At 39.9% G+C, this 19,516-nt stretch overlaps 1 protein-coding gene across 5 annotated transcripts in view; it reads right to left on the reverse strand.

Annotated features, from left to right (window-relative positions):
* Positions 1-19,516, reverse strand: part of PPP2R5C (protein phosphatase 2 regulatory subunit B'gamma) — a 183,281-nt gene that overhangs the window by 69,284 nt on the left and 94,481 nt on the right. For all 5 annotated transcript variants that reach the window (XM_058291566.2, XM_058291558.1, XM_058291578.1 and 2 more), the window contains one exon: positions 3,185-3,384. In XM_058291566.2, coding sequence (XP_058147549.1) covers positions 3,185-3,384 — 200 coding nt within the window. The remainder of the gene's footprint in view (positions 1-3,184; positions 3,385-19,516) is intronic.

Below are 19,516 nucleotides of genomic sequence, written 5' to 3' on the forward strand. Positions count from 1 at the left end.
AAAGCAACCTGGGAGGAATTTCTCTGCCTGCCCTTGAAACATATTATAAGCTACAGTGGTCAAAACAGCATTGTACTAAAAAACAAACAAACAAACAACAACAACAACAAAAAAACCAGCATGGTACTGGCATAAAGATAGACACATCAATCAGTGAAATAGAATTTAGAGTCTAGAAATAAACCCTCACCCTCTATGGTCAACTGGTTTTTGACAAACCTACCAAATCCAAATCCATGTTAATGGGACAAAACAGTTTCAACAAATCGTGCTGAGAGAACTGGATATCTATAACTGAAAGAATGAAAGAGGACCCCTATGTCACTCCCTATACAAGAATCAACTCGAAATGGATCAAAGACTTAAAGATAAAACCCAGGACCGTAAAACTACTAGAAGAAAATATAGGGAAACATCTTCAAGACCTTGTGGTGGTGGTTTCTTGAACCTTACACACAACACATGCAACAAAAGAAAAAATAGATAAATGGAACCTCCTCAAAATCAAATACTTTTGCACCTCACAGGACTTTTTTGTCAAAAGGGTGAAAAGGCAGTCAACTCAGTGGAGAAAATATTTTGAAATCACATATCGGATAAGGGTTTATTATCCATGATATATAAAGAGATGTTATAACTTAAGAATAAAAAGACAAACTACTCAATTAAAAAATGGGCAAAAGACTTGAAGAACATTTGTCCAAAGAAGAAATACAGATGGCAAAAAAAAACATGAAAAAATGTTCAACATCACTAATGATGAGAGAAATGCCAATCAAAGCTACAATGAAATATTATTTCATACCTATCAGAATGGCCACTATTAAAAAGAGAACTACTAGTGTTGGCGAGGATGTGCAGAGACAGGAAAGCGTATTCACTCTTGGTGGGAATGCAGACTGGTATACAGCCACTGTGGAGGACTGTCTGGCAGTTCCTAAAGAAGTTGAGTATAGATTTTGCCATGGGACCTCGCAATACCACTACTGGGTATATACCTAGAAGAACTGAGAGCAGTGACTTGAATAGACATCTGTACACCAATGTTCATAGCAGTGTTATTCACGATTGCCAGAAGGTGGAAACAATGCAGGTGTCCATCAACTGATGAATGGATAAACAAACTGGTGTATACACATGATGGAATATTATGCAGGTTTAAGAAGAAATGAAGTTGTAAAGCATATGACAACATGGATGAACCTGGAGAGAACATTATGTTGAGTGAAGCAAGTCAGACACAAAAGGACAAATACTGTATGACTGTGTTACTATGAACTAAATGTATTGTGTAATATAATGCATGATTACATTTATATAAAATGTAAATATAAATCAATTTATTAACATGAAATTTGATTAGTGGTTACGTAGGGCTAGGGAAGGCATGCTAAGGGGTGTGGAGTTTTCTTTTTGGTGTAATGAAGTAATTCTAAACATTTTTGTGATGATGAATGCAGAATATTGTGATTATACTAAAATTTAGACAGATTGTATGGTATGTGAAAATACTGCAATAAAATTGCTTAAAAACAAATACTTGTACAAGAATAGCCAGAAATAGCAGCTATGTATAGCACAGGAAACAGAGAGATTGAGAGGTGGTGGATTTTCTTCTTTATCTGTTTTTTATTATTATTGAAATAATGAAAATGCTCTAACAATGATTGAAGTGATGAATGCACAATTTTGTGATTATATCAAATACCACTGATTGTACACTTTAAATAAACTGTATGCTTTATTAATATGTATCAATAAAATTGGTTTGTTTAAAAAAATCAGGTCCAGGCTCCATTAAAATAGAAAATTCCCACATATGTGTGGGATTTAATATACAATAAATTTATATATTTATAAACATTACATAACATGCATCTAGTATATATTACATGCAAAAAACCTAAATATATACTAAAGAAGCATTTTAAATCAGTGCAGGAAATGGAATATTCAACACATGATGTTAAGAACAAGTGACTCTCAATTTAGCAGAAAATAAAGTTATAGCACTATGCTACCCCATAGAAAACAGCTCGAGGAGGATTATAAAATATAATGTGAAAAACAAAATTATGAAAGTTTATAGGAGAAAGTATTAGAGATTTTTCTTTATGACACAAGCAAGAGAGCTGAGATTAAGGAGAGAAAAAAGATATTCCCCAATATTCCTCAGTCTGAACTGGTTAAGGTTTTGTGGGATTTACTTGCTCATAATTATATGAGCAAAGTTATTTCTCAGGAGTAAATTCTGGCTGGCAAATTCTGAACTTCAAAAGTTAAAAGCAATAAATTAACCAAGTTTATTTCAACTCTTGACACAAACGAAATGAATATTACTTTCATTTTCTTCTTCCAAAGCAAAAAGACTGAAGAAATAAAAATATTTTAGGCCAACAAATCTAGTGGATTTAAAGCATAATACATAGCTTTGGGGGAAAAAACAAGATTAAGTGAGGGAACTTGTTTCAAAGGCAGATAAAATATCAATTAAAAAAAAACACACAGAGGAAACTGGAGCTCACTGTCAAACGGTAAGAGTTTTAGTAACTGCACGTCCTGTAATCTTCCAGGTGGTATTATCTACTGTCACAATGAGACATAGTTGGAAGGGCTACAAAGGACCTGCAAACAAAGACTGTCAAGAATGAGCCTGCAGGGGACTGAGATTTGGGGGCCGAACAAAACAGATGATGGAGGTCACTGCAACCAATCTGGGATGAATGCCCTGACACCAGCCAGTCCCATCACTGTATTTCTAACTCTGCTCAATCATTAGAATTTTCCTGCATGTGCAGTCATATGTTTACTTTCAAACTACATATGGGTGCTATTATATTAATGTTATATATGTTTAAAAAAAAAAATTAAAATAACCAACAAAAAATTAAAGAAAATAAAATAACCAATAAAAGTTCTAATATTCCTCCCCCATAGGAGGAATGTTTATGTAGAGTGGGTAGAATGCTCTCTGGAAGACACACAATAAACCCTTGCTATTATCATCACTAGAGTGCAGTGCACATTAGGAAGAAGTCATTCCTTTCTCAAGATTCAAGTACAATTTTGGAACAGAGGTTTTGCTTTTTTTTTTTCTGGGTAGCACTGGAGCTTGTCCTAAAAATCTCAGAGTCCTGTTTGAAACTCAGGGCTGGGGCATGCTGGCTAGACCAGAACCACTCACCATATGGACGACTTCTGGGTAAATAGGCTCCGTGATCACATTCCGATTATGTGTGATATATTCTACCATTTCACTTAAAGCAGCTCGTTTTACTTCCTTCCATTTTAGGTCACTTAGTGGATCAGAAACAAAGTCAAAGAGGACACAACACTGACGTAACTTCTGAATAAAAAGCTTCTCTTGATCAGCAGGAGGAACATCTGAAAAGCAGAAAACAAAATGTATTGATCACAAAAATGTTTAACCCAAAACTATCGTGAAACATTTTTAAGTCTTCTATGTTTTTCCGAGTGAATTAACAGAAACTCAAGAACAAAAAGAGATGGGATCAGGGTGAATAGAGAGTAAATATTCCTTAAAGAAAATGAAAACAAAAAGAAAAGCTCATCACTGCCCAAATCACACTTGGCGTAACATTTCCATGTTTTTTAAGTCTTTGAAACTATGTCAAGAGTACCGTTCAACAAAACTTCACTCCAAGTGCATTCGTCCATTCACCCAACAAAGGGTACGTGAGCCCCAGTCGTCACCTCCAGGCCCTGCGCTGGGAAATGGCACAGGAGGCAAACACTAAGGTCCAGTGTGTGGTGAGCGTACCGGCACATTTAGTGGATATGAGATGTGCATGATGAAGGCGAAGGCAAGGTAAAAAGGATAAGAGCAAGGGTGCTTCCTTGTGCCTGCCTGCTGGTTCTAAATTTACACAAGGGGCTGTTCACTCTGGATGGCTGGCAGGAGGCACTGGCCTCTGAAGACTTGGCGTCTGAAGGTTGTCAAAACAAACACGGTGAGAGACACCAGTGCTCCCAAAGCACATTTCCTTCCTCATTTTGCTGTACTGTCAGAGCAGTCATTCATGGCGACTGATGGTGTGGACAAAGACAGAGACACGTAACAGCATAGTAACAACACAGCACAGCGACATGTGACAGCACAAGTAATGCAACACAGCAACATGTGACAACACAATGACAATACAGCACAGCGACAGTGACAGCACAATGTAACACAGTGACACATGACAACACAAGTAACAGCACAGCAACACAGAACAGCACAAGTAACAACACAACAGCAACACAGAGCTGCACGAGTAACAACAGCAGCAGCTATTATGTAGTGAGTGTGGACGTGGGCTAGATGCCATACCCACATTTATGCTTTTTTTCCCCCATTTAATCCTTACAATAACATAAAGGAGACAAACAGGTCAAAAGGGTCACCGTAGGGCTGGTGAATTATGAAGTTGGATTCAAACAAAGCTTTTCAGTATTCTGGGGATTTCGGAAACTCGTGTGTGCCTCTGTGGGCTTGACAGCGTCCCAGAACTGCAGACTTTCTCAGTGAGATCAGTGGTGATGTCAATGGGATTTTTAACGTACACACACATATACGTAATGAAATGTGTTGACAACTGGAACATTTGTAGAACTCAACAAACTTATTTTCCAAATGATCAACAAGCAATGTTACTAAATCATGCATGGGCAAATAAGCCATCCAAAATGCAAGGTGCCCCAGTGGATTTCAATGCAAAAGAAATTAGTGAGACAGATCACTGATATGATGTCAGATTCCACACAGTAGGCTCCTTTAGGAATCTGAAGTTGTTAAGTTTTGTTAAGTTTTATTGTAATATCAAAGATGATTCCAAGCAAGGCAATCTGAAAAGGTTATTAAATAATAATAAAATACTCCTCTCTTTCCTAACTACGTCTTCCTGTACTTCAACCAAAACAATACAGAAAAAGTGTGAATGCAGAAGCATGAGAATCCAGCTATCTTCTATCAAGTCAGACATTAAAGAGATTAGCAAAAATGTAAAATGTTGTTCTTCTCACTAAATTTGTTCTGGAAAATATGGCTTTTTTCATAAAATGGCATTTTTGTTAATATGTAATGAGCTTATTTTTTAATGAATGAGTAAATATATTAAATTTTTCTTCTGGTTTAGTTTCAAGTATGTTCTGTATCAATAGCTATACTTCATGTAAACAAGTTCTTTGGGGTCCTAAATAATTTAAGGGATCCTGACCCACGACCCCATATGAGCCTCTGGCCCAACGGGCACCTCCATGGCTCCCGGGTCCCCCTGCCCTTATGCGGCTGGTGGTTTCCTTGTACCCAGTACTCCCCACACCTAACTGCCAACTTCTGTGCACATTTCTTCTACAAGGCCTTTTTCACCTCCATAGCTAGACATGGTGCATCACTCTTGAGCTGGTCCCTGAGCACTTCCATGGCTTTAAATGGTCAGTAATCTTTGGAGAAGTTCTTTCTTACCTCTCCAACCACATGCTTTTTGAGGGTAGGTGTCATGTAAATGTTTTCCAATTCTGTGTCCCCTAATGCCCAGCACTGAACCTTGCAAAGAGCAGGCACTCAGATGTTGTGGTCTGAATTTATCCTTTTTGTGTGTCCCTAAATCCTACACTGTGTGCAGGGATCAGAAACAGACAAGCAGGGTGATGGGATATACCCTGTAAAGCAGGGGTTCTTAACTTTTCTGTTCCATGGACCCTTTGCCAGTCAGGTGAAAGCCACAGATCCCTTACTAAGTCCACACTAAACCATGGATTATTCAATAAATAGATCACACCCACACCAACACATCCCCACAAGAATGTTTTTTTGAATTTCAATTCAAGTTCACAGACCTTGGTTAAGAATCCATGCCCTAAAGGATACTTAAGAGACCCTAAAAAGAGAGAGAGAAAAGGAGAGAGAGACCCTGATAACCAAACCTGATCCCTAAACACACCTAGTAGCAAGTGACATGCTATCATTTTAAATAGGAAGAAGTCATGATAAACTTCAGGCCTCTTAGCATTTAAATATCCAGCTCTTTTCAATGAAAAGGTTCATTTTCTGAATTAACCCTTGCTTATCTTCAATCCTTACTCAGTTCTCCACTTTTGTTCATACCCCAATTTGCAAGGAACACCTTAAGCACGCTCATAGCTGGGGAGCCTGCCTGGCATTCTCACACTCCATGCCCGGAAAGAACCAGCAGCTGCCTTCACCCTGGGAGCCGCCTGACATTCCAAATGTGTACCCTCAATTGTAGAAGGGAATGATAGACACTCACACACATACATATTTAACCAAGGCAGAGAATATGATGGGGTTGAATTACTAAATCATAGCTCTGCATCAAGAGGTATCATGAGAACTCTGTCTGTGGACAGGCAAATGATTAAAAATGACCTCCTTCTAGAGGCTAAGTCTTAGTGGTTAAAAGAAATACTCTGAGAAGTGGATTTGGCTCAACTGATAGAGTATCTGCCTACCATATGGGAGGTCCAGGGTTCAAACCCTCCTGACTGATGTGGTGAGCTGGCCCACGTGCAGTGCTGATGCGCGCAAGGAGTGCTGTGCCACGCAGGGGTGTACCCCGTGTAGGGAGTCTCACGTGCAAGGAGTGTGTCCCTCAAGGAGAGCTGCCCCATGTGAAAAAAGCGCAGCCCGTCCAGGAGTGGAGCTGCACACGTGGAGAGCTGATGCAGCAAGATGACACAACAAAAAGGAGATACAGATTCCCGGTGCTGCTGACAAGAATGCAAGCGGACACAGAACACATAGCGAATGGACAGAGAGCAGACAAAGGGAGGGGGATTAAATAATAAACAAATCTTAAAAAAAAAAAAAAAAAAAGAAATACTCCAAGATACAATAAAGTACCAATTTATAGCATGAATTTGTAGAAAGACAACAGAGGCAGGCCTTTCTGGTATGTGAAGATAACGGCTTCTAAATAAAAATGCAATGAAAAAAAAGAAACAGTTGCAAAAACCACAAACCCAGAAAATAACAACTCAAAAAAAACCCCAAAAGGTGCGAGCTCCTGAGGCTCATAGCCTGCAGCCTTTTGAACTCCTCATGATATCTGCCAAAGGGCTGACGCAGGCTGATTTTCAAAGCTAGAGTGCACAGTGCCAGCACAGCCAAGCGCTCCCTTCTCAATGCACAGTGCTCAGTGGGCCCTTCAGGGCTCCATAATGACCTGCAAAGCAGGACCTCACGACGACAGATGCCGCAAATGAAACAGAAAGAAAAGGTAAGCGCCAGATGATGGAACCATCCTGTCTTCCTAATACATTTAGTGTGAACACAAAATGAATGAGAAGGAAGTGCAATGCAATTAAACTGAGAACTTTTATAGCGCGAATGTGGAATTCTTCAGTAACGTACTAAATTCCATAGCTTATATCTCTTTTATGAGGCAACTTTAGCAGGTGGCAAGTTTCCTTCGAAGAAAATAAAAACTCAGCAATACTATTGATTTTTAAAGAGAAAATTCATGCCTCCCTTTCTGAAGCGGCCATCTTTCCCCCACAGCTCTCCAGCGTCTCCCCTGCCTGAATCAGGGGTCCATGAACACAAGGCTCTCCCTTCTGTGGCACCGATCGACCGGCTTCTGCCTGCACCAATACCAGAGCCTTGCTTCCCAGAGCCTGAGAATGACTTAACCTCTGTTAGATTAACTTCCCTCACGGGGCTCTTCAGGTCTTCAATATTCTCAGCCTTTACATTTCCCAGGTCTATTTGGGGAGAACGGGAAGTCTTTGCAACATCGAGTCTTTCAATCCATAAACATGGAGTATTTCTCTATTTACGCAAATCTTCCTCAAATATCTTAACAGTTAAGTTTTATACTTTTTTTCCCTATAAATGTGTTAAATGTCACTTTTTATTCTTTGTGATTTATTTTTTTGATGTTTATGTAAATGGTATCATTAAAATGATTTAATTTCCTAACTGCTGCTGCAATATAGAAAACAGTGATTTTAGGGTATTCATTTTGCATCTAGCTGTCTTGCTATCTTAGGATCCTAATAATATGGCTGTAAAACCCTTAGCTTTTCTGGGCCTACCTGGCACCTGCAATATGAGGCTGCTCCGGTCATTCCCACCTGCCAGAGCTGCCCAGGACCTCCAGAGCAATGCTGTAAAGATATAGGGAGGTGTTGCGTCTTCTGTTTCTGACTGCAGAGGAAACTTTCGATGTCTCACCATCGAGTTTATTTTGTAGATAACAATTATCAAGATTAAGAAAGAAGAAGAGATTTTTCTTTATGACACTGGGGTTAGGATGTCAATGACATCCCAATCATAGCCTAACAGATCACTTTTGTGGACTTGGATAAGCTGATCTAAAATGTACACGGAAATGCAAAGGGTCAAGTAAGACTTACCAAGACGCCCTTGGAGAAGAACAACATGGTGGGAGGACTTGCTATTTCAGAAGTCAAGCCTTACCTAAAGCTTCACTAATGAAAACAGCCAAGCTCTGTATCGCCATAGAGAACAGAAAGTAGAAACAGATTTGTACATATATGGATCCTTGATTTATGGCTGAACAGTGAGGGAAAGTCAACTTTTCAAAAGTCAACCAGGTACACAGAGGCAAAAAACTAAAATAAAAATAGGAATTTATCTTTACCCCACATCATATCCAAAAATAAACTCGGAGTGGGTGACAGACTTAACATCTAAAAGGCAAAACTCTAAAGCTTTTAGGAAGTAATACAGAAGGATATCTTATGCAGGGAGGCAAATAAGGAAGTTCTTGAACAGGACACAAAAAAATAGGAACCATTAAAAAATTGATAAATTGAGCTAAAAGTTAAAAATTGTTCATCATCAAGACACCACCAAGAGAATGAAAAGGCAAGTCAGAGAATAGAACTATTTGAATACATATACCCCACAGACTCACATCTAAAATATATGAACATTTCCAATAAATCAGTAAGAATTCAGAATACCAAGGGAAAAATAGGAAAGTCTTAACCAGGCACTTCACAAAATATATCCACATGGCTAACTCACATGAAAAGACTCTCACTCTCATTAATAATCAGAGAAATGCAAATTAAAACCACAACAATATGCCATCAGACACCCAGCAGGCTGACAAACATGAAATATTCTGACAACGCCAACTGTTGGGAGAAGATGTGGAGCAAATGGAATGTTTGAGCACTGTGTGTGGGGCTGTGAGGTTTGGCATTATCAAGTGAAAGTGAAGGTATATGGACCTTGTGGGTCAGAAGCTGTACTCCCAGGTACATACCCTAATGGAACTCCTACATATGCAGCAGAACTTATGTAAAAGAAGTATCGTTCTAATAGTCCACGCTGGAAACAACCCATTGTCCAGCAGTAAGTAGATCAGATAAATATAATACACTGCCATATATCTAATACGTCAAAATTATGGAGACAAATGAAGCATAGTTATACACAACGTGGATAAATATTACAAGACATTGTTGAATAAAAAAGAGACAAGATAAAAATGATCTACTCGGTATGATTTCATTTAATTAAAGTATAGGAAAAAATGATCCTATAATGTTACACTTAAGTATGCAGCCCTAAACCTATGAAGGACCCACAGGCAGCTAGCTCTTGGGTGCCTAGCCAGGGTGGTGGTTACGTATCTGCTTTACATGCTTCTCTATATGAGTTATAGTTCTAACAAAACAGGCTAAGAATACATGCACACGGCAAAACAATTCAAGCACGTAAGAACACCCACCAGGACATACGCCTGCTTCCTCCACACCTGCCCCCCCTCTTGTCATCCTCTCTCTACTCTAGGTGCCTGCTGCTGTCAGTCGAGCCGTGTGTACTTCAGGCAAATATATATGTGTGTTTGCAACACTGGCTTTAAGTAAATCAACACTGACAATCCCTAAACTAACCTTGATCTACGTAGGACTGGACATACACTCACACACACAATCCCACACATTTTCTATCATTATTCTACATCATGCTTCTGAGTTTTTATTGAAAAATTTCCCAATCAAGATGAAGTTCAGGAAGTGGCTGTGGCTCAACCAATTGAGCTCCCGTTTATCATATGGAGGACCTGGGTTTGATTCCCAGGACCTCCTGGTAAAAAAAAAAAAAAAAAAAAAAAAAAAAAAAAAAAAATAAGGTGTCCCAAAGCTGCACAGTGCAGAGAGGTGCAGGCCCCTGCGACGCACAAAAAAGACAATGATGCAACCAGATGAGGGAAGAAAAAGATGAAGTTCCGAGTGATCTCTGATTTTCTTTTTTTTTTTTTTTCTCTTTTTAAATAACTTTATTAAAGCATAATGTATAAACTATAAAATTTACCCATTTTTAAGGGTACAATTCAATGCTTTTTAGTAAATTTATAGAATGGTATAGCCATCACTACAATCTGGTTTTAGAACTTCCCCACCACGTCAGTAAGAGGAGCCCATTTATAATTACTCTTCGTTCCCACTCCCAGTCCTGGCAAACACTAGTTTTCTTTCTGTCTCTATAGATTTTCATTTCTGGACATTACACATACTTGGAATTATATAGTATGCCGTCTTTTGTGTCTGGCTTCTTTTGCTGAGCATGTTTTTGAGGATCATCTGTGTTTTAGCATGTATCAATATGTCATTCCTTTTTTTTTCTTTTATTTTATTTTTTAATATTTATTTATTATTATTATTATTTTTTAATTACATTAAAAAAAATATATGAGGTCCCATTCAACCCCACCGCCCCCGCCCCCCACTCCCCCCACAGCAACACTCTCTCCCATCATCGTGATACATCCATTGCACCTGGTAAGTTCATCTCTGAGCATCACTGCACCCCATAGTCAATGGTCCACATCATAGCCCAGACTCTCTCACGTTCCATCCAGTGGGCCCTGGGGGGATCTACAGTGTCCCGTAATTGTCCGTGAAGCACTATCCAGGACAACTCCACGTCCCGAAAACGCCTCCACATCTCATCTCTTCCTCCCGTTCCCCACACCCAGCAGCCCCCATGGCTACCGTTCCCACACCCATTCCACATTTTCTCTGTGGACATTGGATTGGTTGTGTCCATTGCACACCTATGTCAAGTGAGGGCTTAGATTCCACATGGGTACTGGATGCACTCTTCCCGCTTCTAGTTGTAGACACTCTAGGCTCCATGTTGTGGTGGTTGACCTTCTTCAACTCCATGTTAGCTGAGTGGAGTAAGTCCAATAAGTCAAAGTGTAGGAGCTGAAGTCTGTTGAGGCTCTGGGCCTGGGTGTCATATTATCAGTCCAGAGATTCAAATCCCCTACATATATCTTAAACCCAGCACCAACTACAATTCCAATAAAGTAGCATGCAAGTCTTGTGAAAAGAGATCCCCTCTGAGTCCATTTCCATCACGCAGAAACACCAGCTCCAAAGAAGGGCCATCTGTCATGGCAGTGAACCCCTTCTGCCATGACCATAGAACCCGTGGGTCTCTTTATCCCTCAAAAGAACCAATACCTGGGGTTGTATCTACCTTATCTGTCTCTTAGACTCTGTTCAGTTGTACATAGGGGTATTCCTTCTGACAACCTCCAGACTCTTTTTTAGAGACTCACAGCCTTATAATCTCATTTCTCTTTTCCATTTCCCCCTTACATTAGGTCAAACCGCTTCTCGAAGTCATGTTATTATATGTAGATAGGTATATTCTGCTGTTCCGCATTGAGTCTTTAATTCAAGGTCATTTTCTAGTTGCTTCTTCAGCTGGTATGTGGTAGTGATCCCTCGGTGCCAGGGAGGCTCATCCCCGGGTGTCGTGTCCCACGCTGGGGGGAATGCATCACATCTACACGCTGAGTTTGGCTGTGAGAGTGGCCACATTTGAGTAACATGAAGGCTGTCAGGAGGAAACCCCCAGGCACAATGCTACTCTAGGCCTTGTTCTTATTGCAGGTGCATAGGCTCAAAAGTGTAGCCATTAGTATCAAGAGCCCACTGTTGGGCCCTCCTTCCTTCCTGGTTCTTGCCGTTGCACCTGGAGGATTGCCGCTGCTCTCCCAGGGCCCACAACAGTGACCCCCCGGCCAGGAGCCCAGTACCCCCCCAGCTGTTGTTTTTAATTGTTTCCACTATGAGTATATATAGATATTACCATATACCCTGGGCATATGCCCTGTATAACTCCCTGTCAACCATATATATCCTGTCAATAACATCCCATATCAGTATTCCTCCGCTGCCATTGTTGAACCACTCTGTGATCCAAAACTTCCCGTAAAGTGAATACCAACATAATGTCAGCTTCAGAAGAGTCTTAGATCACCAAAATTCATATATACAATATACAGTATTTCCCCAGATCCACCATAAAACCTTTTCCCTTCCACAGCAATAATCTTTTAACTTATTCATATCATATTTCCTGAAACTGATGTACAGATTCCGAAACTATAGTTTTCAAACAAGGTAACATTTGTGCTTACTATGTGGTCCATACTTTAGGTTGTACAGTTTTCTAAATTTTTTAGTTATCCTATGTTTTGTCTTATGGTTTTCATTATTAGTCTGTCATCCCCTATATGTTTTTGGTGTAATATTAGCTGTTTTATATTCATCCTCGTGTACTCTCACATAACTCCTCCTTTGCCCCCTTATTTACCTTTGTTCCATCCATTGCACGTCCATTTTCCCCTCCCCTTAGGGCCCACAACGCCTGCCAATCTAATGCCCTGGGAGCCGTCCTTTCTCACGAGAGATACAGTTCTCTCTATTCGACGGCATTAGTCTTCCCCAGGATATGGGTCCACCCCACCCAATGGTAGAACCCACCTTGGCAAAATGAGCCTTCAGCTATTCCCTCCGGAGTCCTCCCGCATCAGACCATACCCCCTGAGCGTCCTAACCAGGTAACCCTCCTACTTATACTTTGATACGTTTTACTCAACATTTAGTTCTCAATGAACTTCTGGCACTCTCCCATGTTTGTATGTTGCCCCTCCCTCCCACCTATTTCTTAGACCATATTTCCCCTCTTCCCATCCCCAGCCCCCCTCAAACCCAGAAAACCCCACCCGAAGGTAACCCCTTGCCCCCATTTTGTCCCTTCTTTGTGCTCATACTTACCCCCAGCTCATCACAGATTCCACCCCTACAGACATTAACTCACATCCTTCCTCCACCCCCCGATTTCCAGTAAGCCACTTTTCCAGACTCTAGCTCTCTGAGGCAGTTAACTTATTTCATATCATTGAGGTCATATAGTATTTGTCCTTCAATGCCTGGGTTGCTTCACTCAACATAAGATTCTCAAGGTTCATCCATGTTATCACGTGCGATTGTAGTGTATTGGTTCTTACAGCTGAGTAGTATTCCATTGTGTGTATATACCACATTTTATTGATCCACTCATCTGTTGATGGACTTTTGGATTGATTCCAACTTTTGGCGATGGTGAACAATGCTGCTATGAACACTGGTGTACATATATCGGTTTGTGTCCTTGTTTTCAGATCTGATGGGTATATACCCAGCAGTGGTATTGCTGGGTCATATGGCAAATCTATGGATAATTTTTTGAGAAACTGCCAAACTGTCCTCCAGAATGGTTGGATCCTTCTGCATTCCCACCAGCAATGGATGAGTGTTCCCCTTTCTTCACATCCTCTCCAGCATTTGTATTCTACTGTTTTTTTCATGGCTGCCAATCTTATGGGAGTAAGATGGTATCTCATTGTAGTTTTGATTTGCATTTCCCTGATAGCTAGGGATTTGGAGCATTTTTTCATGTGCTTTTTAGCCATTTGTATTTCTTCTTTGGAGAAGTGTCTGTTTAAATCTTTTTCCCATTTTTTAAATGGGTTGTTTATCTTTTTGTTTTCGAGATCTATGAGTTCTTTATATATGCAAGTTATAAGTCTCTTATCAGATATATGGTTGCCAAATATTTTCTCCCATTGTGTGGGTTCCCTTTTTACTTTCTTGACAAACTCCTTTGAGGTGCAGAAGGCTTTAATTTTGAGGTAGTCCCATTTATCTATTTGTTCTTTTGCTGCTCGTGCTTTTGGTGTGATATTCATGAAGCCATTTCCTATTACAAGGTCCTGTAGATGTTTCCCTACACTGCTTTCCAAGGTCTTTATGGTCTTGGCTCTTATATTTAGGTCTTTGATCCATCTTGAGTTGATCTTTGTATAAGGTGTGAGATGGTAATCCTCTTTCATTCTTCTACATATAGCTATCCAGTTCTCCAGGCACCATTTGTTGAATAGGCCATTCTCTCCCAGTTGAGAGGGTTTGGTGTCTTTATCGAATATTATATGGCTATATACATGAGGTTCTATATCTGAACTTTCAATTCGATTCCATTGGTCTGTGTGTCTCTCCTTATGCCAGTACCATGCTGTTTTCACTACTGTAGCTTTGTAGTATGTTTTGAAGTCAGGAAGTGTGATTCCTCCTATTTCGTTTTTCTTTTTCAATATGTCTTTGGCTATTCGGGGCCTCTTTTTATTCCAAATAAATTTCATAGTTAGTTTTTCTAGTTCCTTAATGAAGGCTGTGTTGATTTTTATTGGGATTGCATTGAATGTGTAGATCAGTTTTGGTAGAATAGACATCTTAATAATATTCAGTCTTCCTATCCATGAACAGGGAATATTCTTCCATTTATTTAGGTCTTTGATTTCCTTGAACAATCTTGTATAGTTCTCGATGTATAAGTTTTTTACATCTTTAGTTAAATTTATTCCTAAGTATTTGATTTTTTTATTTACTATTGTGAATGGTATTTGTTTCTTGATTTCCTCCTGATCTTGCTCATTATTGGTGTATAGAAATGCTACTGATTTTTGCGCATTGATCTTATAACCTGCGACTTTGCTAAACTCATTTATGAGTTCTAGGAGCTTTGTTGTAGATCTCTCAGGGTTTTCTATATATAGGATCATGTCATCTGCAAATAATGAAATTTTGACTTCTTCCCTTCCAATTTGAATGCCTTTTATATCTGGTTCTTGTCTCAGTGCTCGAGCCAGTACTTCCAAGACAATGTTAAATAGGAGCGGAGACAATGGGCATCCTTGTCTTGTTCCTGATTTTAGAGGGAAGGATTTCAGGATTTCGCCATTGTAAACAATGTTGGCTTTAGGTTTTTCATATATACTCTTTATCATGTTCAAAAAGTTTCCTTGTATTCCGATCTTTTGGAGTGTTTTTATCAGGAAGGGGTGCTGTATTTTGTCAAATGCCTTTTCTGCATCTATAGATATAATCATGTGGTTTTTTTCTGTCAATCTGTTTATATGGTGTATTACATTGATTGATTTTCTTATGTTGAACCATCCTTGCATACCTGGAATAAATCCCACTTGGTCATGGTGTATAATTCGTTTAATGTGTTGTTGAATACGATTAGCAAGTATTTTGTTAAGTATTTTTGCGTCTAGGTTCATTAGAGAAATTGGTCTGTAATTTTCCTTTCTTGTGGTGTCTTTGTTTGGCTTTGGTACTAGGGTAATGTTGGCATCATAGAAGGAATTAGGCAGTGTTCCTTCTGTTTCGATTTTTTGGAATAGTTTCAACAGGATTGGTGTTAGTTCTTTCCGGAATGTTTTGTAGAATTCACCTGTGAAGCCGTCTGGCCCTGGGCTCTTCTTAGTTGGGAGATTTTTAATGACTGATTCTATCTCTTTGCTTGTGATTGGTTTGTTAAGATCATCAATTTCTTCTTTTGTCAGTATGGGCTGCTTATGTATTTCTAGGAATTTGTCCATTTCCTCTAAATTGTCATTTTTGTTGGAATATAGTTTTTCAAAGTATCCTCTTATGATAGTCTTTATTTCTGTGGGGTCAGTGGTGATTTCACCTTTCTCATTTCTTATTTTGTGTATTTGCATCTTTTCTCTTTTTTTCTTTGTTAGTCTCGCTAAAGGTTTGTCAATTTTGTTGATCTTCTCAAAAAACCAGCTCTTGGTCTTGTTTATTTTTTCAAGTGCTTTCTTATTTTCTATTTCATTTAGTTCTGCTCTTATCTTTGTTATTTCCTTCCTTCTTCTTCCTGTTGGGTTACTTTGTTGTTGTTTTTCTAATTCCTTCAAATGTGCAGTTAATTCTTCAATTTCTGCTCTTTCTTCTTTTTTGATATATGAATTTATGGCTATAAATTTCCCTCTCAGTACCGCTTTTGCTGCATCCCATAAATTTTGGTATGTTGTGTTATCATTATCATTTGTTTCAAAGTAGTCATTGATTTCTTTTGAGATTTCCTCTTTGACCCACTGTTTTTCTAAGAGTGTGCTGTTTAATTTCCAAATTGTCGTGTGAAGTCTGGGTCTCTGTCCCCTGCAAATTTCCAGCTTGACTCCACTGTGGTCAGAGATATTGTTTTGTATGATTTCGATCTTTCTGAATTCATTAAGCCTTTCTTTGTGCCCTAGCATATGGTCAATCTTGGAGAATGTTCCATGTGCGCTTGAGAAAAATGTATATCCTGTGTTTGGGTGTAATGATCTATATATGTCTATTAGATCCAGCTCTTCTAATATACTGTTCAAATGTTTTGTTTCTTTAGTGATTCTCTTTTGAGATGTTCTGTCCAGAGTTGATAGTGGTGTATTAAAATCCCCCACTATAATTGTAGATGCATCTATTCTTTCACTTAGTTTTTCCAGCGTTTGCCTCACATATTTAGAGGCGCCCTTGTTAGGAGCATAAATATTTATGATTGTTCGATCTTCTTGACAGATTGTCCCTTTCACTAAAATATAGTATCCTTCTTTGTCTCTCACAATTGTTTCGCATTTAAAGTCTATTTTGTCTGATATTAATATAGCTACTCCTGCCTTTTTTTGGTTGTTGTTTGCTTGTATGATTGTTTTCCAGCCATTCACTTTCAACCTCCATGAGTCTCTGGGTCTAAGATGTGTCTCTTGTAGGCAGCATATAGATGGGTCGTATTTCCTTATCCAGTGTCCCAGTCTGAATCTTTTGATAGGTGAGTTTAATCCATTGACATTCAGTGTTATTACGTTTAGAGAGTTATTTATGGTAGCCATATTTTGGTTGGATTTGTGTTTGTTATATTTTGTTTGTATTATTTTATTTTCCCCTTCTATTTTTGTCTTTCTTGTTGCTTTTACACTCTCCTCCATCTCTGACTGTCCTGTTTTTTCCTTTCTTCCTGCAGAATTCCCTTAAGAATTTCTTGAAGGGGAGGTTTCTTGTTGATATACTCTTTCAGTTTCTGTTTATCTGTGAATATTTTGAACTCTCCATCATTTTTGAATGCTAGTTTAGCTGGATAGAGTATTCTTGGTTGGAGATTTTTTTCCTTTAGTACCTTGACTATATCATACCACTGCCTTCTTGCCTCCATCGTTTCAGATGAGAAATCAGCACTTAATCTTATGGAGTTTCCCTTGTATGTGATGGTTTTCTTTTCTCTTGCTGCTTTTAGAATTTTTTCTTTGTCTTGAGCATTGGATAATTTGACAAGTATATGTCTTGGGGTGGGCCTGTTGGGTTTTATGACCAGTGGAGTGCGCTGTGCTTCTTGGATATGTACATCTGTCTCTTTCAGTAGATTTGGGAAGTTTTCATTCATTATTTCCTGCAACACTCCTTCTGACCCCTTTCCCTTCTCTTCTCCTTCTGGAATGCCTATAATACGTATGTTTGAGCGTTTTGCGTTATCATTCAGGTCCCTAAGACCTATCTGGATTTTTTCTACCTTTTTATTGACCACTTCTACTATCTGTTTGATTTCCAATGCACTGTCTTCCACATCACTAATTCTCTGCTCTGCCTCTTCTAGTCTGCTGATATTTGCTGCAAGTGTATTTTTTATTTCTTGAATTGTGGTGTTCATTTCCATCATATCTGTTATTTTTTTGCGCATGTCTGCAATTTCCCCTCCGAGTGTTGTCTTCACGCTGTTAACCTCTTTCATTACTTCATCAAATTTGTCGGTGATAAATGTTCTGAGATCTTTCATTGCTTGTGCGAAGTCCTGCCCCCCTTCCTGATTTTCAGTTTGTTGATTGGATTCAGCCATGTTTTCCTGATTACTGGTTTGGTTTGTAGATTTTTGTTGCTGTCTTGTCAACATTTTTTCTTTGACGGGTTTAATCAGTTCCTTAGCTTCTTTGTCTAGTCTTAGAGATTAATTAGCTGTTGTTTTTGCGTAAGTGTTATATCTTCTCTTTGTCACTTTGTTCTTCTTATTCCAATTTCTTATTGCTAGTTAAGCTCACTTTAAAGGAAAGTATTAGTGCTGGGGAAAGTCAATTGTGTAAGGAAGGAAAAAGTGTGAAGTAGTATTGGTGATATATGTTTACAAAGCAACAATATGAGTTCTGGGAGGATGGAGGTTAGATCATGTAAATTGTGTAGAGTTATAGTAGTAGGAAAGTACCTATAATGAGGTAGACGACTGAATATGGGAGGAATGTGGTACGTACTAAGAGGCTATTGTTTTCGTGAGAGAGGGAAAGAGAAAAGAAAGGTAATAGTTTCAGGGACGAATACCAGATGGAAAACTAAACAAAGGTATTAGAAATTAAGAGTTAGACACTTTGTGGATCAAAGAAAGGGAGATGGAATATAGGAGAGATAGCAGATGGTGGAGGATATCAAGTTGTAGGGGAAAGGGGATCGTGTAGATAGGCTAAATCTATTCACAGAGAAATGAGGCAGTGGAGGGTGAGGAAACCCAGCAAATGTGAGGTATTTCCTGTAGGACCTATTGTATTGTTAAGGTAAAATAGTATAAGAAGAATATTGGGGACAAGAAAGAGAGGATTGAAAAAAAAAAAAAAAGAACAACAAGAACAACAACAACAACAAAAAATAAAAAATAAAAAAAACCCAAAGAACAGAAACCCCGCCACCAGGCTCGGCTGGGCTCAGCTGGGCTCCGGTCCCCCGCCCGCCGCCCGCCGCGGCTCGGCTGGGCTCGGCTGGGCTCGGCCGGGCTCGGCTTTCCCGCCCGCCGCCCGGCGCGGCGCAGCGCGGCTCGGCTCTCCCGCTCGCGGCGCGGCGCTGCTCTCCCGCTCGCCGCCCGGCGTGGCGCGGCTTGGCCGAGCTCAGCCGGGCTCCGCCCCCCCGCCCGCCGCGGCTCAGCCGGGCTCGGCCGGAATCGGCTACCCTGGCCGCCGCCCGCAGGGGCTCCGCGCGGTGCTAGCTGCCTCGGCTCCGCCTACCCAAGGAGGGAATCCTCCACACGTAGCTGGGATCTCCGTGTATATTTCACAGATGGATCCTCTCTGTTACCTTCCCTCCAAATCGATGTCCAGACACCTCCGGACCAGGAAAAATCCCGAAACAGCCAGTCCCAAAGAGTCTCCGACGCCTCCCAACCAATTCCCCCCAGGAGCTAGTAACCGGGAAGTTCACTCAGCCGCCATCTTGCCTCCCCCTCCTGAAAAGTCCCAATTTATATCTTATAGACCAGTCCTTTCCGTTACCTTCCCACCAAATCGATGTCCAGACACTTCCTGCCCTGAAAAAATCCTGAAAAAGCCTGGTCCCGGAGAACCTCCAGCGGTGCCCAGCTGCCTCTTCCCAG

Source organism: Dasypus novemcinctus, chromosome 3 (genome assembly GCF_030445035.2).
Source record: "Dasypus novemcinctus isolate mDasNov1 chromosome 3, mDasNov1.1.hap2, whole genome shotgun sequence".
Classification (NCBI taxonomy): Eukaryota; Metazoa; Chordata; class Mammalia; order Cingulata; family Dasypodidae; genus Dasypus; species Dasypus novemcinctus.